Source organism: Camelus bactrianus, chromosome 25 (genome assembly GCF_048773025.1).
Source record: "Camelus bactrianus isolate YW-2024 breed Bactrian camel chromosome 25, ASM4877302v1, whole genome shotgun sequence".
NCBI lineage: Eukaryota > Metazoa > Chordata > Mammalia > Artiodactyla > Camelidae > Camelus > Camelus bactrianus.
The window spans coordinates 6,953,775-6,974,910 of record NC_133563.1 but is presented as its reverse complement, the minus strand read 5'-3'; the positions used below and the strand labels follow the sequence as shown (position 1 = coordinate 6,974,910).

The window sequence follows — 21,136 nt, the reverse complement described above, 5'->3', positions numbered from 1 at the left end:
CCAGGAAACACCACTGCCAACCTCATCATCTGCTGCCAGATTATCCAGAGTGGGGGTGGGGGGAGGTTTCGCAGAAGCCTCTCGTTCCTCTCCCAGAACTGATTTTGCAGTCACATAGCCTAGAGTTTGAATCCACCACTTAGAAGCTGGTAACCTTAAGCTCTTTACTCAATCTGAGCTGCAGTTTCCTCATCAGAAGATCAGGATTCCAGGGAGTTACCAGCTCACGAGAATGCACGTGCTTAACAGACATCCGCAGGCAGTTAGGGGACCACATTATTAAGACTCGCGTGGGATGCCGGCTGGCTACACCACTTTCTGCCAGATTGGAGGTAGAGACGAGAAAGCCAAGAAACAGGCTCTGTCCAGCTTGAAAATGACCGCAAGGCAGACAAGAAGAGGAAAAAGCCAACTCGGGGAGTGGGAGAAGGAGCCACCAGCACAGAAATCACTGCGAGAGGTGTCTACGCACATTCGCACTCGGCCAGCGAGACCCAGGGACCGGTGGTTCTGTCCTCAGAGCCCCCCACCCATGATCACCAAGTCTAATGTGTCGCTGGACCTCAGGACACTCACTGGCACAGGTTTTCCCATCACTGCGGAGCACATGTCCCTTGGGACACTGGCAGACGAAGGATCTGTCTGTGTTGACGCAGGAGAATTCACAACCGTGGTCGCTCAGCAAGCAATAATCCACCCCTGCAAAACCGGGAGGCAGGTGAGATGTCAGCGAGGCCTCTGGATGCCGAGGATGGGAATCAAGCTACTGCTGTCCTTATCTCCACCCCCGACCTCACACCCCTGCCCTGGAAAGGCAGCAGTCCCCAGTGGACAGCCCCACGATCTTCCCGGAGCAAAGGGCAGTGGTCACATTTCCCACACTTGGTGCAAACCTTTTCCCTGTAAGGGAAGCATGAAGGGACTCACGGGAGCAGGTCTTGAGGTCCTCGTTGATGAGGAAGCCTTCCGAGCACTGGCACAGGAAGGACTCCTCCGTGTTCAGACACAGCTGCTCACAGCCGTGGTCCTGCTCCGCGCAGTGGTCCACCCCTGCGTCAATCACACGAGATCAAAATCATAAAGTTACCCACGGGGGCAATGCCCACCAGCAAGGGGGGATTAAAACACAAAAACCTCCCAGGGAGCCCCTGCAGGGCTACTTTATTTCATTGGTGTCAAAAAGAGCTACATGGAAGATTTTGTTCTACCCTGTGCCACTGGCCTCGTTTATTTGGAAAATCAGCCTTGTTTGTTTGTTTTGCTTTGAAGAGTAATGTGCATACAACTCCTGTCCTCTGTGGTAGAGACAGCAGCCCTCTAGGCCAGGGACTGGGCACGCATCACCTGCAATCCTGGGGCAACGCTGAGAGCAGGTACCATCCCCATCTCACCGAGAGGAGAGCCAGGCTCAGCAAGGTCAAGTCGCTGGCCCAAAGCGGCACAGCTGACAGAGCGGTGCCTCAGGATGAGGGCTCCGCACCAAACCACTTGGGCTCAAATCCCACCGCCACCACTTCCCAGCCGTCAGATGCTGGGCAGTCATTTGGCCTCTCTGCCACCATATCGTGACTTGAGAAACAGCGATGAGGACTGCTTTCTTAGAGGATCGTGGTGAGAAGTCGAGGAGTTGATTTGTCTAAAGCCCTTGAACAGTAGCTTACTAGGATTAAGTATATTGCTGGGAAAGAATTAATTGTGTAGTTTCGTTATATCTGAAAATGAAGAAGGAGAAGCGCTGTTATCCCCCATAAACAGGACACCCGGATTCAGAAAGCAAACCAAAGCCAAGGCCTGCCTGTGTGGCCGATCCTGGCACCCGAGCCTGCACAGCTGGCCTGCTAGGGTAACAGACACACAGCTGTGGTGAACGGCTCCCACAAGACAGCCCTGCAGGCTGCCTCCCAGATTTCCTTGATGGCAAAAATGCACACCCGGAGGCTGGAGAGACACTGGAGGCCTTGTGCAAGGGCCATCAGGTGGGCCTCTTTGACCCCCACAGGGCCTGGAACTGGTGCCTTCTGGAACATTCTACCAGTGGATGTGTCTACTGCAAAAAAAAAGAAAAAATTTCCCACACTTTCACCACCATCTATCTTTTAAAAAAAGCATCCTTGCAGGCTCTCAGGAGCCAGAGGCCTGTATTCACATCCTGGTTCTAACACTTACCAATCGTGTGACCCTGGAAACTTACTTAATCTTTTTGCGCCACAGTTTCCCCATCTTTAATAGGGATGAGAATGTAGGTGGCTCGTAAGTCTCTGATGCAGAAAAGCGAGTGAGCGCCTGGAAAGTGCTCACAGCAGTGTCTCAAAAGGCTTCCTGTCCCAATGGCCTGGGGCTCTCTGGGCCCCCCTGGGGAACAGGACACCAGGGCTTTCTCTGGTGACTCCTCTGAAGAAATGGCTTGGTTTATACTTTCTTGAAGCTGATTAGATGGTCCTTCCTGCTAGATCCCAGAGAGACAGAATGGCTCCATCTCTTCCGGGCCGTCCTCTGAGTGCTGCTAGGCTCCCCCAAGGCATGCTGGGAAGGAGAGGCAGGTTGTGGCCCCTGGGATTCTAGGTGCCTCATCTGGGTCATGCCCAGCCTGCCATGGGATACCTGCCAGAGCTGTCAGCTGGCAGACCCCTCCCTCCTGAAAGAAGGCAGGCTGTATACAGATCCATCTTCACCAGGGCATCTCCTTGGTGGACTAGAATGGAAGGACTCTTGCTCCCCACTGGCTTCTCATAAGGACTTAGGGACATCCAGAGGCAAATGCAGAGCAGTGCCAACTTTCTGGTGCAAAAATTCTTTGAATCCCAAGGTCAATCCTTAGAAAAACTCATCGAGGCACTCTATTCCCTCCGAAGACTAGGGGGCACAAGTTTTCCCCAAAACTGCTCTCTACCTAGTACTTCATCTGTGAAACTTCCCCTCGTGGCAGTTTAAAGTCCAAATGCTGAACAGCTGCACTGTTCTCATTCACAATCTATTTCTGTCCCCCAAACTGGAGCAGATGTGCTACTTGCTGGAAAGCCACACAAAGGGCTCCTTCTGTGCTGGCCGTGTCAAGGAGCCCCTCTCCCAGCACACTAGGGTCACAGGCATCTACCACAGTGTCACATGCCCCAACCCTTGCTGGCCTGGACCAATGGAGACGATGCCTCATAAAAAATGATGGAACCATCCAGTTGGCAAAGCCAGCAAGTTTCCATGCATTTACATCACCAAGTGGAGCTTTGTTGTGCCTCTTACACAAGAAAAGTAAGAAAAGGCTTCAGAAAAAGTCCCATGTCTCTCAGCTCCACCCTCAGATCAGCTGTGTGGTTCTCCATGTGCTTTCTGAGGTCTGTCTCCTCCAGTCTCTCGTCCTAACCTGAGGCCAGCACTGGTCACTTTCCCAGGCTCCGTGATCAGAAGGAACTGTTATCTTGCATTGCATTTAAAGATAATTTGCATTTATCTCTAATTGCATTTAAAAATTAAATTGTATCATTTAATTTCCCTGAGCCAGGCACTGTGCTAAGTGATTGAAATGGCCCCGATTATTTCCCTGAACAAATCTAGGAGATCAATACTATACTATCTTCACCTCTTTAAACAGGTGGGGAAATCAAAGCTTGGTGATCTTAAATAACTTGCCCAGGGTCACACATCTAGTATGTAGTAGAGCTTGGATTTGAAGGTAGGCTGGTCTGACTTAATCATTGCTCTCAGTAGCAAATAAAATTATTAGCTGATTTTTATTGGGTGCTTATTGCATGCTCAGCAGCACTTTTCTAAGTGTTTTATGTGTATTGATTCTTTTAATCCTCACAATCCAATCTATGAGGTAGGTAGCATGAATAGTCCCATTTTATGCATGATGAAAGTGAAGCAAGGATGGTTAAGGCTGTCAGACCATCAGGCTCACAGGAAACCCAGGAGCTTCCAGAGTGACCGGCTGCTAGCGAGCCCAGGCCTGTGTGTGAAGCTGGCCCTCCCGTCAGAGCCCCTGCCCCGGCGACACTCACGGCTGCAGGTCTTGCCGTTGGGGTCCAGGGTGTAGCCCCGGCGGCAGCGGCAGTAGTAGCCCTCTTCTGTGTTGATGCATTCATGCTCACAGCCGGGCTTGTTCAGCGCACAGTAGTTGATCCCTGAAGAAAGAAAGGGCAGACCCTCGCTCAGGCTCGGGGCTTCTCCCAGGGCTCAGGTCAGCCTCTGACAGTAAATGTTCAGTAAATGAGATGCTCTGTGGGACAGAGAAAACAGCTTCTGCTCTCCACGAGCTTGTCTGAAAGAGAACCTGGCACCTGAAGTGTACCTCCACATTCTCCAGCACAGCTCTTTCCCTGCTCTGATGGCCTAAAAGCTGACTGAGGGACAAAGCTTTCAGCCTATCCCTTCCCAAGAAAGATGGAAAAGCTGGGAAAATTCAGTCTCTTCTTCCAGTTAACCTGATCACTAAGGCTGAAAGCAGGTAGGGAGCTGCTGTCTGCCGGGACATCTGACAATCACCTCAGACAGCACAAGGCAGAATAAACAAAAGCTGATCTTGCAAGATACCCAGCCATATAAGAGAGGCAGGAAAAGGCAGTTACATTAAGAGGGGTCCAAATGCTTAACCTCACTCGTGTGAGATCACGACAGTGTTCATATCAAGAAACTAGGGAGGCCTCACCTGTGATGCTGGCCCAGGTCATTGGAGTCCTGGCCTCTGGTGACACTCACCTCTATTCAGGCTGTGTTTCTGCCAGTGATGGAAGCAGTGTTATAACCAGAAACCAATCAGAAATTTCACTCCTTGGTAGAAGATGCGAAAAACCACAAGACCCCTGACACAGAGCAGGTTATGGGGGAGATTGAGAACTATAAAGGGAAATAAAGGGAGCTTGTGGAGGGCCTTAATGAGACTGATACTGCGGGGAGATGGGCACCACCAACCTCAGTAGCTGAGCTGGCTCCGTTTAACTGCATTGTTATCCACCCCCCACCGCCTCCGGGGATGTGGCAGACACGGCTGGTTGCCTTGCCAACAACCATTAGCCTGTCTTCTTGAAATAAGAACCCTGACCCCCAAGGCATGAGTCATGACTGGTCTAAGCCAGCCTGGCAACCACGCTCTCCTTTGTCAGTAATTGGGTCTAGAGATGGGAATACGCCTGGTTCTCACCAGTGAGACATAAGAAGTTTATGGGGACCCTTAGGAAAGATTTTCCTTCCAGAGAAGACAAAGATGTATGAAAAGAAATGAAATGAAACCCATACCCAAGGGACCTCAGACCCATTCCTTCAAGGGTCCGTGAAGTGCCCTCCCACGTGGCAGGTGGAAGGAACTTCCCATGGCTGCAGACTGAGCACTGGGAGAGAACTCCTATGACACACAGGCGCTGGCCTAAGAGAAAAGATGCCACCACGAGAGTCATGGATCCTTGGGTCCTCTCTCCATGCCTCACCCCTTCTGCATGAGGAGAGGAGTACTGTTAGCTGTGCGCAGTTCCCCTCTATCAACTGGGAACTCATCAACAGCCTGACCTGTGCAGAACAGAACTAAATGCCAGGGAACAAGTAACGAGCTTCAGTGGAGAAAAAGAGGCCTGGCATGAATACACAGGCCACATGCGAACAGCCACACAAAGAGCTAAGCCAACAGACACAGCACACAAAGGGCCCACGGTCTGGGGCCACACAGCGTGGGGCCTGCAGGAATCACTTCATTGCACCAGCAGAGAAAGGTGAAATTATCTTCGGTAAATGCTGTTTCAAAAAGCCAGCATTTAGCCACTATGGAAAACAGTATGGAGGTTCCTTAAAAAATTAAACATACAGGGGAGGCTATAGCTCAGTGGTAGAGTATGTGCTTAGCACGCATGAGGCCCTGGGTTCAGTACCAAGTACTTCTATTAAGAAAATAAAATAAACAAACAAACAAACCTAATTACCTCTTCCCCAAAACAAAAACAAAACAAAACAAAAATTAAACACAGAATCACCAATGATGCAGCAATCCCACTTCTGGGTTTATACTCAAAAAAACTGAAAGCAGGGACTCAAATAGATCCTTGCATGTATATCCACATTCATAGCAGCACTGTTCACAATGGCCAAAAGGTGGAAGCAACCCAAGTGTCTACTGACAGATGGATGGGTAAGCAAAGTGTGGTATATACATAATGTGGAATACTATTCAGCCTTGAAAAAGGAAGGAAATTCTAACATATGCCACGTATGGTGAACCTTGAAGACATTATGCTAAGTGAAATAAGCTAGTTACAGAAGGACAAACTCTATTATTCTATTTATGTGAAGTACCTAGAATAGGCACATTCAAAGAGACAGAAGACAGAATGGTGACTGCCAGGGGCTGGGGGACAGAGAATCGATAGAGCTTCAGTTTGGGGAGATGCTAAATTTCTGGAGCTGGATGGTGGTGATGGCCGCACAACAACATGAAGATACTTAATACCACTGAACTGTACACGTTAAAATGGTTAATAGGGTAAATATTGTTATGTATATGTTACTATAGTTTTTAGATGGCCAGCATTGTCTTTAAGATTTACACACAATAATTAAGTTGAAAAACATTTAGATTCTTAAAGAGGTTATCACTCAGCTATCTGGCATACAGCAATTCAAAAATGACTCTTCTGTGTATTGTTCCTTACAGCAGATGTCTGACTGTAGATCTTTGCCTTCTTTCCATGTCTGAGTCACAATCCTTCAAGTTACTTGGCTATTTATGGACTCATTTATTCATTCAGTCAGTATTTACTGAGCACCGACTACACCCCCCTCATCTGGTCGAGGCTCCTCACTAACTGTGAAGAGCTACACATGGGTACAGCTTTATCTGGCAAAGCCCAGAGTGTCCATTAACCCTGCAAAGTCAGATGGCAAGACTGTCAGATGACCAATGAAACAGCGCTTATGAGTGCCAACTCGCTGGACTCCTCACTGAGAAGGTAAGACATAAAAATATGAAAGATCAGAGACCCCGACAGTAAACTGTAATGCCAACTGAGTAGCACAGATAGTAGGCTTTAGAAAAACTGGCCAGGCTACAAAATACTAAAGCAGAAAATCACGCTGTGCACCAGAAATTGACACAACATTGCAAACTGACAATACTTCAATTAAAAAAAAATCATGTTCCTTCGGTTTAGGAAATCAGAGTCCAGAGAGGCAAAGCAGCGCGTCCAGAGTCACATGGCCAGCCTGAGTGACACTGCTAAGACTGGCTCTTGTGTCCCCCAGCTCCGTTCAACCTGTGGGGCCCACGCTCCTGTTTAGAGTGTGCTGTCCCCCAGTGACAGGGAGCACCAGCCGCGGTGCCAGCATAAGCAGTCCTGGAGCCCAGCACACGGGTCACACGCGCCTCCAAGTCCACCCTGGGGAGCCCCTAGACAGCCAGGCCACTCCCCTTGCCTGTGCTCTGCATCGCTGCCTTAATAATTTATGCTTTAAGTTGATGACAGCGCTTTCCAGAAAAAGAAATTGTGCCTGGATGAGGAGGAAGAACAAATCCGGGCCAAGGGTGTTTTCTTCAGTAGGATTCTGCCTTCAACAGTTGTTTTTTTTTTCCAGTTTAATTGGATGACATCAAATTTCTTTGAAAAACAGATTTCTTATTAGATTTGAAAATAGCCCCCATCCATCAACTGTCCATTAAATGTAAATGGCTGTACCCTGGGCTCAAGATCTTCAGTGCTGTCAAGATCCTCAGCCTCCTAATAACAAGCTCCAGATTTTCAACCCGATTTCTTTGCTTCTCTCTTCCACGTAATGCTCCAGAGAGATGGTGAGCGCTCACTTTCCGTTAACAGCTGTCTGCTATAATCCACGGAGTGCAGACATTAAGGCAGGGGCGGCTGTAAGAGGCTGACCTTGGGAATCGAGGGCTGGGTTTGCAGCAAAGACAATGGAAAAAGTAACCATGAGGCAGGATGTTGCGAGAAGGGCTGATGAGGACATCAGGTTTTAGAAACAAATTTCATTTTTCTTGGATGAAAAAGTAGGGCACCTGGCTAAAGAGGAAATGGATCTATCATGGAATATATATGAATGAGCGTTAGGGACTCTGGGCTGGACCCCAGCCTGCAAACAGGCCATCTGTGGGCTGATTTGTGGCTGTCAAACTATCCCCAAATGGTCCCTTCTGCTCCACATCCTTCTGTCCTTGGCCTGCCTCCTCCCTCGATAACGATGCAATGCATGCGCTGCCTTGGACCCTTCTCTTATGCCAAGTGCCTCTCCAGGCAGGATGTGGGGGGAGTGGCAGAAGGTGAGGGGATCTTAGATGATTGGTAAGAGATGCAGCACTTCGAGCCAATTCCTCTCCACTGATGACCACACGCTTGACTCGTTTCCTTCTCCCTCCCTCAGCAACACACACACAATGAAGCTTGAGACCACGAGTGTCTGAGTCGAACCAGATCTCATGATCCCCCATGTAAGAGATTTTGGTCCACAAATGAGTCCACCTGTGAGTGATTATCCCTGGGTGTAGTCAGCCACTGACACTCTCACCCTTTAAAAAAGGTGTAAATAGCACAGGGAGGAGCGGCCGGGCCAGAGAGCCAGCCTCTCCCGCATACGGCATGCATGTGTGGTCTAATGGAAAATAGTCCGTCTAATTGTTTTCACATTCTGAATGCTCTCGTTAAAATTCCCATCTAATGCTTGAATGTTTCCAGGGTTTGCATCCAGGCAAGGTGGTGGGAATTATCTTTTATAAGAGAGGCTCAATTTCCAAATCTGGGCCCTGCCACCATCTGCCACTGTACAAGGCTTAACACGTATTAGAGTGAGTGTGTAAATTAACACGTGCTGTAAGCAGAATGCAGCTTGTGAGTTTAGTTCTATAGCCCGCAGTGCTTTTTAAGAAAGATATATGGTCAAACTTTTGAAAATCTGGTCCCGTGATATATAACCTTGCTGTACATATCACCAGGAAGAAGTGGGTGAAGAAGAACACAGAAGAATATATTTATAAATGGGAGTTCCACAGACACTGTCGGGAGAACGCGGACAATTCCGCGTGCCTAAGTGTGGACTGACTTCGGGAATGCATTTTGAAAAAATCCACAACCTGCATGCCTCCATAGCACCATCTTTCTAACAAGATGGAGTAATTCTGTGATGGTTGCAGTTTCTCCAGGATAAATCTGAGACCCACTTATTCATTCATTTATTCATTCAATAAATACAGTGTCTCCCCAACATATACCAAACGCTTTGAGGTGCTGAGGATTCAAAAACGAGAAAAAGAGAAGGATCTCTGTCCTTGTAGACTTTCCATTCTAGGGCTTGCCCTGGGACAAATCTCTTAGAAAGATCCCATGTTCTAGATCCCAGGTCAAGCCCTCTGAGATGTCAGATGACAGGCATCTGAGTCACTCAGCACATCCTTAATATCATCCTGCTGACACCAGTGTACTTCTTTAAAAAGAAAATTTTAGGTTTAATAATAATATAAATAATAATATATATAAAAATATTTATTTTATAATAAATAAATATAATTATTATAATAATAATATAATAAATAAATAATATAATAAAAATTATTATTATTCTTTTCAGTGGAAGTACTGGGGATTGAACCCAGTACCTCGCACATGCTAAGCATACCCTCTATCACTGGGCTATACCCCATCCCCTCCAATGTACCTCTTGAATGCTGCAGAGATACCTCAGAGTCGTATAATTTTTCTTCCTTCATATCAAAGAGAAGAGAGCTACAACTTACCCCTTCTTAGCAGCCATCAAGCATCTTATCAGGTAGGACTAGAAGAAACGAGTTCTTTTCCCCCCATGTCCAGGCCTAGGCTGTTCTTTCTCCAAGTCCCAAATACATGTTGCGCGGGTAAGGAGAAAACGGGGTGCACCCTCATTTCAGACAGGTGGGAGCTTCAGCTTGGCCCTCAACTACGCTGAATGAATCCAATGAGCAGACCCAGTCTATTCAGTCTCTAAAATTCATCCCCATCACAGGGTCAGGTGAGACAAAAGGTACAGTAAAGGGCAGAAAAAAATGTTAGTAAACACAATTGCTAAGTACACGTATACCTGCTTGAGATGTGCAAGGAAAGGGAACACCCAGCAGGGAACCCACACAACAAGTCCTTCTCCAACCCCAGCGCCACTTACTTCTGCAGGTTTTCTGATCCGGATTCAGGGTGAAGCCTTTCAGGCAGCGGCAGGAATAGGAATCATCCGTGTTCACACACTCGTGCTGGCATCCATGTCTCAGCGAGGCACAGTAGTCTATCTCTGGGAAGAAAGAAAAATCATAGTGATGGACAAAACTATAAATCTAGCATAGGAAAACCAAGCGATCTGCAGTCTTAACTTTTCCTAAACAGATAAATTTCTGTGACCTCAAACACTCAAGCCATGGAGGGATCTCTCAAAGAAGCTATTTCCTGGGAAGAGAAATTTTTGATATGTTACAAAATGGTTATGCAACAAACAAATTTGTGAAGATGCTTTCCTGGTCCTGGTTCACATCAGAGCCACTAAAATGAAAGAGTCTGACTGGGTGTTGTTAGTGCTGTCACAGGCTGGGAAGAGAAAGCTTAGCTGAATGTTTAACTGAATTTACATGTAAATTTAAATCATCTCCAGGGTTCACAGCCAGGGAATATTGATCTCTAGGTACACATTAATTTAAACCAAAATGTTCAGGGAAAAATGGTCACATGGAATTTTTAATAATGAGATTTTATTTGTATACATTTTTTTTAGATATGAAAAGGGACTGCTATTCAAAGGTCTGCACCAAGTATTTTGCTATAGTGGAACGTGGATGCATTCTCTAAAATTGCTTGAAATAAGTGGCCACCATTGGGGTCCTAAGAAGAGTCTTCTTGCTTTGATGAGGATTTTTATGGTTTTAAATAACATATGAACTACATAGATCATTTTCATAATGAAGAATTTGGTGAAAATGAGAGTTTTCCCAGCCTGTACCAAAGGAAACAAAGTGAGTAAGATAAAGGCATACAATGTTCTTGAAAGAAAAAACATTGAGAAGATGCCAATTCTTCCCAATTTAAAGTCATGGAAATTTTAAACATATACAAAAATGGAGGACTAGTATAATAAATCCATGTACATATCACTTGGCCTCAAGAGACTCAATCTCTGATTGATCCTGTTTCCTGTCCACTCCCAGCCCCTGTGCTAAGAGTCTGTATTACTTGAAGGCAAATCCCAGATGTTATATAATTTTTTCCATAAATATTTCATAATGTATCCTTAAAAAACTGGACGTCTTTAAAGAATATAACTGCAAGGGGAGGAGGGCATAGCTCAGTGGTAGAGCGCAAGCTTTGCATGCATGAGGTCCTGGGTTCAATTCCCAATACTTCTTCTAAGAATAAATAAATACTAAATAAACCTAATTAACTCCCCTCACCAAATAATAAATAAACAAATAAATATAAATAAATAAAATAAACTTAAATAAAAGACTATAGCTGTAATACCACAATCACATATAAAGGTATTTTTAAAAAACTTTTTGAAATGATCTTAAATTTACAGAAGTTTGCAAACATAAAACTACAGGTAGACAGGTACAAGAAATGCCTATCTGCTCTCTACCCAGATTCATCTATTGTTAACATTTTACCCCATTTGTTTGTCATTACAGATTATTTCATTTTATACAATTTAATTTCTATACTATCCAGTTTCCTACAAGGAGTCTATATTATTTTTGCAATTAGAAAAGGTATTAAAAATAAATATACACATACACAATTGTGAAGCTAGTTGCCATGGAAAATGGCAGAAATAAAATAGAAAAAAGAACAGTGTGGGAGGTGCCTGGTAATTTGGAGAAGAAAATAATCAGGGAACATTGCTGGGAACAATATGTACAGCTTCTGATGTCTATATACAACACACAAAATACAGGCAAACAAACAAAGCCAGTCTGGGATCTCAGAGTAGGGGAGTGATGATGAGCTCCCAGGTGTCAATGGAATTTGGGGAGATAGGAAGCAAATGTATTATTGTGGAGAGGACAAGCTACATCTCTACGGACCACACCTACCTCACCACCTCTCACTCTATTCTAGTCATATCAACCTCCCTGCTGTCCCTCAAAGTTGCCAGGCATCACAGTTTCTGCCTCAGGACCTTTGCACCAGCACTGATTCCTCTGCTTCAAAAATCTCATCCTTCCCTCAGTGCCTTCAAATCTTTGAGCAAACATCACTTTCTTGTTGAGACCCGTAATCCTCTGTTACCCTGCTCTGATAGATATCAGCTCCACTGGGACAGAAGTCTTTGGTCTGTTTTATTTACCACTGCATTCCCAGTGTCTACAAAGGTATCTGGCACACAGTAGGTGTTCAACAGATATCTGTTGAATAAGTAAATGGTTCTTGGTATTACTCTTAATGGAGTGTTTTGTAAAAGTTTAGATGTGTAAACATTGCCCACTAAGAACCAACCTGGATCACTTAGAACAGAAGACAGCTCGCACACCCTCCCCGATGCTTCTTCTACCAGGCAGTTTAAAAACTTCCCTCCAGGACGATCTCAGCTGAGACATTCAGCCAGTTACAAACTCAACCAATGATTCTTCCATCCAGCACACATTTCTCCATCTGGGGCACGGGAATCTCATTAGCAAATTGTCAAAGGTCTATTAAAGTCTGGATCATTGCTCCCACGTTTTCCATGCCTGGCTAGTCTACTAAGCGAAATAAAATTATTCTGATATGACTCATTCTTCAAGACCAAGAAAATGCTAGAAGCTTAATTTGTTCTGTTGGTCTCAAAGTGCAAGGAAGTAGATAACAGCTCAGTTTAAGGAATCACTTTCTAAGAGTCAGAGCTGTACAAAGAGGAATGCACTGCATGTGGGGTAGTGAGTATCCTGTCAGTAGGGGTATTCAAGTGGAGGCTGGATGATGACATGGTGAAGATATTGTAGGATAGGTGGTTGGGCTAGAAGTAGGCTGAACTTCCAACCAAGGGTCTCTGATTCATACACACAGGGCTCACAAAGGTCAGTGGCATGGCTGCAGGAAGACAGTGGGGCTCAGCAGCTTAACAAGCTAGCCAGGAAACCCAAAGACTGGTGCATTCTAGTTCTTCTGTAGCTGATTCGGTAAAAAAGTTATTTTCTTCATCTGTATTTCACTCTTCATGCAAGTACAAATATTTAGTATTTTATGAAAGCACTTCTATTTGAAAAATAAGGATGGAAATGTCAACCAAGTTATCAATGAGGTCTGAAAAATAATGAGGATGGTGATCTCAAAGTCAGCAAGGAATAAACAGCGAGGTGCAAAATATGACATCCACAATTGTCTCTGCTGAACATTATAGGTGTTAGATGCTTAAGCAGCAGATCTGAAACCCACAGTCCCCTTGACACCAAAGACACGAATCCCTGTCCAGCAGACTGGAGTCCTCTATCCTTCCCGTGAAAAGACCCTGAACATCTGGGAATGTTCTCATGCCAGCTCAGGGGTAATGGCTCATTTAGACCTCTAAAATTTTTGCCTCCATGTGATCCAGCAGTTTCACTTTTAAGTATATACCCAGCAGTTAAAAGCAAGGACTTGAACAGATACATGTACATCAATGTTCATAGCAGCACTATTCACAATAACTGAAAGGTGGAAGCAACTCAAGTGAATGAATAAACAAAATATGGTCTATACATACAATGGAATATTAGTCAGCCTTAAACAAGGTAGAAATTCTGACACATGCCACATCATGGATGAACCTTGAGGATATTATGCTAAATGAAATAAGCCAGTCACAAAAGGCCAAATATTATGATTCCACTTATATGACGTACCTGGAGTAGCCAAATTCATAGAGATAGAAAGTAGAATGGTGGCTGCCAGGGGCTGGGTGAAGAATGGAGGAGTGGGAATTATTATTTAATGGGGACAGTTTCAGTTTAGGGAGATGAAAAAGCGCTGTAGCTGGAGGGTGGTGATGGTTGTACAACAACGTGAATGTGTTTAATGCCACAGAATTGTACACTTAAAAATGGTTACAATGGTAAATTTTACATTATATGTATTTTACCAAAGTAAAGAAAAGTTGCCAATATTTTACAAATTGATGGTACCTGCATATTTCCACCCTTCTCCCCTCTAGAAAATATTCTGATAAATTTATATGCATTTCTTTAGGGTAAGGAGTTGATATGGAGGTGCATTTTTAAAAAAATAATTTACTTATTGTGATTTAGTCTATAGACATTGGTTAAGTATAAACAGCATACAGAAATGAATATGTAATCTCTGATATTACAGTTTATTTTTGTTCTTTTGACACATTAGGCCACCCTCGTAAACTTTATGTATCTCTTCTGGAATCTGAATCTTTGACATCAAATAGTTACTATGTCCGTCAGTTTTTTCTGACCACACATTTATTAAATGAGCCATCTAGTTTCTGATGTAAGTCAGTCAATAAAAGTGGTGCTTTTTTGAGCACTATGCACATTTTTAAGTGTATTATTTGTCCAGGAACATAAAGCTCTATTATGTACATTTGGGCTTAATCATAAATTAATCATGCTTGGTAGACTACATTGACTAGTTTACTTTTTTTAGGCAATAATTGCACACTTCCTAATTGGTTGAACTTTTCAAATATACTTTTGGTTAAAAATAGAGACTAAAATTTAAGGAACTATCTTTTATTTCATTTTTTGCAAGTTTATGAGGAGTAGAAAAAAATATATATTTTTTTAATCTCTCAACCTCACAGCAGCAGCCAGGCTCTGACTTGGCTGGAAGCTGATGCGATGCCTCATTAATTACCAACAGGGATGCCTGCCTTCATTCTGAGCTTCTACCTCCATCCCGTGTTTCTGCTGTCTTAACTGCTCCCTCCTTCTCAGTTCGGGCTCCTGTCCCTCTGCAGATCTGGAGCACTGCCAAGTGTCTCCGGTCTCACAGCTGGACTGCCTTATCCTCTGTTCTCCCAGCCTTCCAAGTACTCTGGGGGTCTCCTTTCTCTTGCCAGGCTTCTCCCCAGGTCTGGCTCCCTGCCCTGCCCCCAGCACAGTAGGAAGGGGGCTCTTCTAGAGGACACATCTCCCAGATGCTGTTTGCCCAGACCCTTTGGACTGCCCCACACTCTTCTCTGCCCACGCATGGGGTGACCCGCTTCTGGGTCTTGACTCCAACAGGCCTGAAGACAGCTGAACTATGGGTCTCTGAGCCGAGTCAGTGAGACCTCACAGCTGGACCAGTCCCTCTTCTGAGTTTCAGCCAGAACTCCTCTCCCCATCCCCCTGCTCTGCTTCCAGGGTCTCCTTCCAGGGTCCCCTTGTTTGCACAATCCTGGGGCATGTAATCCTCCACATCCCATGAGATTCTGGGATAGGGGACAGGCTGAGCACAGTACGGGGGTGATGGTGAGGCTCTGGGAACTGCGGTTGGGGGTGGAAGTCAGGTAACCCTGGCCAGGGAGGGAGTTCTGCAGAGGCAGGAAGGAGCCTAGCTAGAAGATGTGTGTTCCTCCAGGCCTCATCCCAGGGTGGTGGTAGCAGCCGCACCTCTTCTGGTCCAGCTGGTCTCCTCCTTCCCTTCACTCGTACATATCACACTGTGAGCCTTCAGTCCTGTAACACCTTGCAGATGACTGAGCTGCTCTGTGTGGCTCGTGTTCCCAACCAGCCTCTGGTGGAAGGTGGGGGCCAAGTCTTGAATTTTTTGTGCACTATTAAACTTAACTCAGGCATGTGGTATATGCTCAATAAATACCCATTTAAAGTCTTTGAAGCCAGTGTCATCCCTTAAAAGAATTTGCTTGGCACCAGGTGATTTGTTAAATGGTTTTTATGAATCCTCTCATTTAGTCTTCAAGACAACACTATGAAGTAGGCAGTATGATCTACCCGGTTAAAACTGAGGAAACTGAGGCATAAATAACTTGCCCAAGCTCATCCAGCAAAAAAGCAGATGAGCAGGGATTTGAACAGAGGCCGAGGCTGCCCGGCAGCACGTGGCCTCCCCTTTGATGGGGAGAACTGACTCATCAGCCCAGCAACCACAACTCCCCAAACACTGCCACAGCCCAGCCTGCTGGTTTATAACTCAGAATATCCAGAAGGGAAGGGAGACTAGGAACAGAACGGTCCATTCACAAATTCACTTATTCTTGCAATGAACAACCGTACACCAGTCTTGTGCCAGGTGAGGAGATGAGTCTGGCTGATATCTCTGCACATCTTCCCTCTTCCTGGTTACCTCCATCTCACCCCTCTTTGCCTGATGAATGACAGCTCTGCCATTAATACTCAGCCAAGATCTTCTCCAGGAAGGACCTGGCCTTATTCACTGCTATCAGCATGTGGTTTGGGCTCCAGAAATGCATGTTCTGACCTCCTGTGTCCCTTACAGTTCCCTACTCCACCCCTGCCGCCAGCACTGGTGTTTGTAAACTATTAATATTTAGGGACTGAAGAGCAAGTTTATGTTTTAGGAGTTCGGCGGGGGGAATACTTTTTAAAAACTGGACAGGCATATCCTGCTTTATGTAATAGTTGTATTTGGAAAGTCTGGGAGTATACAAACTTTTTATGAAGTCCTATTTTCTCACTGATGTATGTTTCAGAGGTGATTTATTCTAAATTGTTATTAAGCTTCACTTTTTAAAAATGCTGGGCCTTGGGGAAGCTATAGCTCAGTGGTAGAGTGCATGCTTAGCCTGCACGAGGTCTTGGGTTCAATCCCCAGTATATCCATTAAAATAAATAAACCTAATTACCCACCCCAACAAAACAAAACACTGTAATAAAGTAAAAAAAAAAATAATGAAAATGCTGGGCCCTAATACTTTAAAAACAAGCTTTTCTCAAGTGAACCTCTCTATAGGATGGTAATAATCCATACACAATCCCTTAAGTGTTCTGACACATCTTTACATTTAAAAGAATGCTTTTAGAATCATTTTGCCAAACTAATGACCACCCTCCATTTATACGTTGTCATAGTCAGATGTGCAAAACTCAAATTAATTCTGATTTGTACGTGTATAGTTAAAATCAAACAGAGCTAAACAGGCCAAACATTAAAAAACAAAAACAAAAATGAGGTGTTCTCTGCAGATTGCCCTCCCCCACCCAGGAGAAACCAGTCAACTCCTTTCGGCTCAGCGATTTTTCCTGTCCTTGTGTGGAGTCAGAGCTGAAGCCCACAAGCCACAAAGCTTCAATGAAAGTATTTCTTAAGCCCTGTAAATACTGGTGGGCACAGCCCGGCTGAGCCAGCATGAAGTAAGAGGGTCTGATTGTCAGCGCGCTCAGCAGATGCTGGAGAAACCCTCCCACGTGTGGTCTCTAAGTAAAGATACATACTTCACCAGATGCTGTGAAGGGTGGCTTGGAGATGGAGTGGGCTACGTCTCAGGACAAGTTAAGAAAGGCCTGACAAAGAAAGAATAGGGCAGAAGGTATAAGACCCCCACTCCCACCCCAGCACATAGTCCTGTATTTGGAAGATGTATACACCTGGGAGATTTCCATGGCTGCAGTGCTTATTATAATAGCAGCAAAAAAATTTTTGTGTATCTCGTGTAACTTACTTGTGCATGTCTTTTTATCTGAGTTAAGAGCAAATCCTTTGGGGCACCGGCAAAAGTAGGAGCCATCGGCATTTACACACTCATGTTCGCATCCGTGGTCTTCCGTGGCACAGTAGTCCACAGCTGTGGAGATTAAAACACAGAATGAGTAGGAACACAAAGAGGTAAGGGGCATAGCAGTATGGAAGCATACTTGTAACAAATATAAGTAAGGATTCATACTGTTGCCCCAAAAAGAGCATGGATAAATAAATGTGAATCTAGGGCCTTCCCCTCCTCCACCCAAAAATCAGGAGCCTGGATCAGACGATTCGTATCAGAAGATACTAAAGAACACAGGAACAACTGTATTTAAAAGTTAAAGAAATGCAAATCAGAGAAACCACAAGGCACATTTACAATTATTAAGCTACAAAAGTAAAGACAAGATAAAATCCAATGGTGGCAAGGCAGCGTGAAAACAGAGTTATTAACAGTGGGAGGCCTGATAAACTGATAAAAATTCTTCTGGAAGGACATTTGATAATGTTCACTTGGGAAATGTGACCAAAGCAATAACTGAAAAAAGGAGGAAATTAACTATTGGAATAAGCTATTTATAGCAGTATTATTTACAATGACAAAAAATTCTGGAGGGTGGTTGGGGGGTATAGCTCAGAGGCAGAGTGCGTGCTTAGCATACTCGAGGTCCCGGGTTCAATCCCTGGTATCTCCATTAATCAAAAAATAAGTAAAATAAAGTAAAACAGTAAAAAAAAGTCTGGAAAATAAGGTGAATATTTAATAAGGATAAATGGTTTAGTAACAATACAGCCTGAGGAAACTAATACAGCAGGTTTATGTTGAAAGTGGGGCCAATAGAATTCCTGTTGGATCAGATGTGAGGCGAGGGAAAGAGAGGGATTAAGGCTGGCTCAGGGATGGGGAGATGCGGGTAGAGTGGGTTTTGTTGGGGAAGATTAGGAGTTCAGTTTTAGGCATTATGTAGTTTGTTACCATTATAATTCTAACAAAATTGTCAATAAAAAGACAAATATAATATGGTGAAAAAAGCAGATCTGAAAGTTGTATATTTACAGTCATTAAATCCAGGTAAAAGAGAGTTCTATGACAATGCCTGAAAATTAGAAATAAGAATGCTTGCTGTTATTAAGATGGTAGAATTATGGGTGATTTTTTTTCTTAAAAAAAATGTTTCCCTCTATATAATGTTTTAGGATATTTTAATATCAAAAATTTGTAAATAATAACAAGGAAATGGAACCTGCAAATTAATACACATACACAACTTCAAAAAGCAAAACTATGCATTGAGAAGATAATGACATATTAAGATAGTAATCAAGACACAAAAAGAAAAGCTAAAGATTTGTAAAGGGTAATAACGTGTGTTGTGTTGATTCTTTTGCTGCCAGGCTTCATTAAATTTCTGTTATAAGTATCATTTTTTGTAAATTCATTCCCTAAAGAGTTCTAATAGAGCCTGATAATTTGTGGGTTTAATACAGAAGCCACTTTGGTGGGAACAGTACATTCACACAGTCTCAGGATCTGAATGTCATGGACATGAGCCAGTTGCTGGAGTTGAGTCATAACATAAATATTGCGCTAGCCCCAAATCCTTCTAAAAGTGAATGGCTCATCTTTCAAGAACCAATGTATCACTAAACAAATAACTGAGGACACTGAGGGCACAGAGGTCAAGGATACCGAGCCCTGGCACGTGCCCCAGTCTGCATGTCACAGGAGTGGGCCATGCTGTGGGCCACACTAGCCTGTGTTAGCAGGAGGCACTCCCCACCTCCCACCTCCTCATGCTGGGCCTGATCTACCATCTTGAAAATCTCCAACCCCCAATGAAAATCTCCAACCCCGTCATTCAGCCAGTCCCACGTGAGGCCACCCACTTGTCAGTATCCCTTCCAAAGAGAAGAGCTGCTAATCTATCTGACTGCCAAGTTCCAGGACATTGATGACACCCCCAAAGATGAGTAGGGAGGTAGCTGTACCTAAAAGGAAGGAACTCAGACTCTACCTCTTTCTTGAACTTCCTCTTATATACACCATGGGGTGTAATCTCTGGGCCCAGCCATCTCTGTCCCACAGAGAGACACCTGAGCACTCTGGCCTCATATTAGACTGGGAAGAGACTAGAAGCTTTGCTTAGACTAAATTCTAAGCCATATACTCCAACTTCACTTTTTTTCCAGAATGCTCTAGAACAAGGCATCCAATGTTGGATCAGGTGTTAATAAAGTTGCAGTGAAGAAACTCTTTTAACTGACCTCCACTTAACCAACTCCTGATCAATCACTGCTTTTCATTCCTTCTGAAAATATGGGACCTGTTGCCCAGAATATGCTAAATGCTCAAGGCAGTTGGAACACCTGTGCTTTAGAACATCTGTGCACTTCTCGAGTCGGCCCGGTTGCATACTTATAAACAGCCTTGATGCAACACTTGCGCTCTAGGGTGCCCATGTGCTTTTCCTACTAACTGACTGTACGCTTATAAAGCATCAGGTCTCTAAGTCTGCTGGTGAAGCAGCTGCAACCATCATCCCTTGAGAGCTTATTAGTAATGCAAATTCTCAGGCCCCACCGTAGACCTACTGAATCAGAAACTCTGTGCACAGGGCCCAGGAAGCTGTGTTTTGACAAGCTCTCCAGGGATTCTGATGCATGTTAAAATTTGAAACCTGCTGTTAAAAAGAGTCAAAGTTGTTTTTGTTTCCAGACCTCTATATGCCGTTTATACATGTTATTATAATTAATTTAAATAGTATAAAAAGCAACTCGATATAAGCAAGAACTAAAATGAACTGAATTTTTTAAAATAAAAACTAAACTGAAAGCTTTGGAAAGCTGAAGGCAATCTGTTAAGCAAAATTGCTCTAGAAACAGGCACAGATGAAACACGGGAAGGACTGGGGGCAGTTTCACCAAACTTTATAGATTCTGCCCTTAGACTGCTTTATAGAAGTCTTCAAATTCTTGCTCCAGTTTAAAGAAATCAAAATTGAAAATCACAGATAACACATTATGGGTACAATTTATGCAAGAAATATTTTTAAAAATCATATATTTTCGGTTGGGGGAGGGTATAGCTCAGTGGTAGAGTGTGTGCTTACCATGCAGGAGGTCCTGGGTTCAATCCCCAGCACCTCCATTAAATAAGCAAAAAAAACTAATTACCTTCCCTCAAAAAAAATAAAGAAATAAAAATTTAAAAATGACTCCATAAAAAAAAGTGGACACCAATTATTTTAAAAATCATATATACTTTAAATGAACTTAAAATTAGTAATTTCTGAAAGTGTAATTAAAGGTAATTTTTATTAAAAGTACGTTTATGTGTTTTAAAGAAAATTAAAATGCTTAAGGTAGGTTTGGAGATGCTTTTTTTTTATGATCCTACTCTTTGAACGACATTTTCCCTCAATCAGCCAATCTTACAGAATAAGAAGGCTTCTTCTGGACTTCGATTCTCATGCTGGGTTTGTTTTTTGTGTGCACAGCTCTCTGAGGAAGAGAAGGGGAGAGAAGAGATTGGCAAGGCACGATTCCAGCATTCCTGGGTTCCACAACTGAGGCCC

General features: G+C 44.0%; 1 protein-coding gene and 1 non-coding gene across 3 annotated transcripts in view; one reads left to right on the top strand and one right to left on the bottom strand.

Moving 5' to 3' along the window:
* The window catches only part of MATN2 (matrilin 2), a 119,653-nt gene that overhangs the window by 23,451 nt on the left and 75,066 nt on the right, over positions 1 to 21,136 (bottom strand). For both annotated transcript variants that reach the window (XM_074353221.1, XM_074353220.1), the window contains exons 6-10: positions 17,542 to 17,664; positions 10,114 to 10,236; positions 3,996 to 4,118; positions 928 to 1,050; positions 577 to 699 (exon numbers count right to left, since the gene is read on the bottom strand). In XM_074353221.1, the coding sequence (XP_074209322.1) occupies positions 577 to 699; positions 928 to 1,050; positions 3,996 to 4,118; positions 10,114 to 10,236; positions 17,542 to 17,664 (615 nt within the window). The remainder of the gene's footprint in view (positions 1 to 576; positions 700 to 927; positions 1,051 to 3,995; positions 4,119 to 10,113; positions 10,237 to 17,541; positions 17,665 to 21,136) is intronic.
* Positions 20,637 to 20,709, top strand: TRNAG-ACC (transfer RNA glycine (anticodon ACC)). Its single transcript has one exon. It is a non-coding gene; the product is annotated as a tRNA-Gly (tRNA).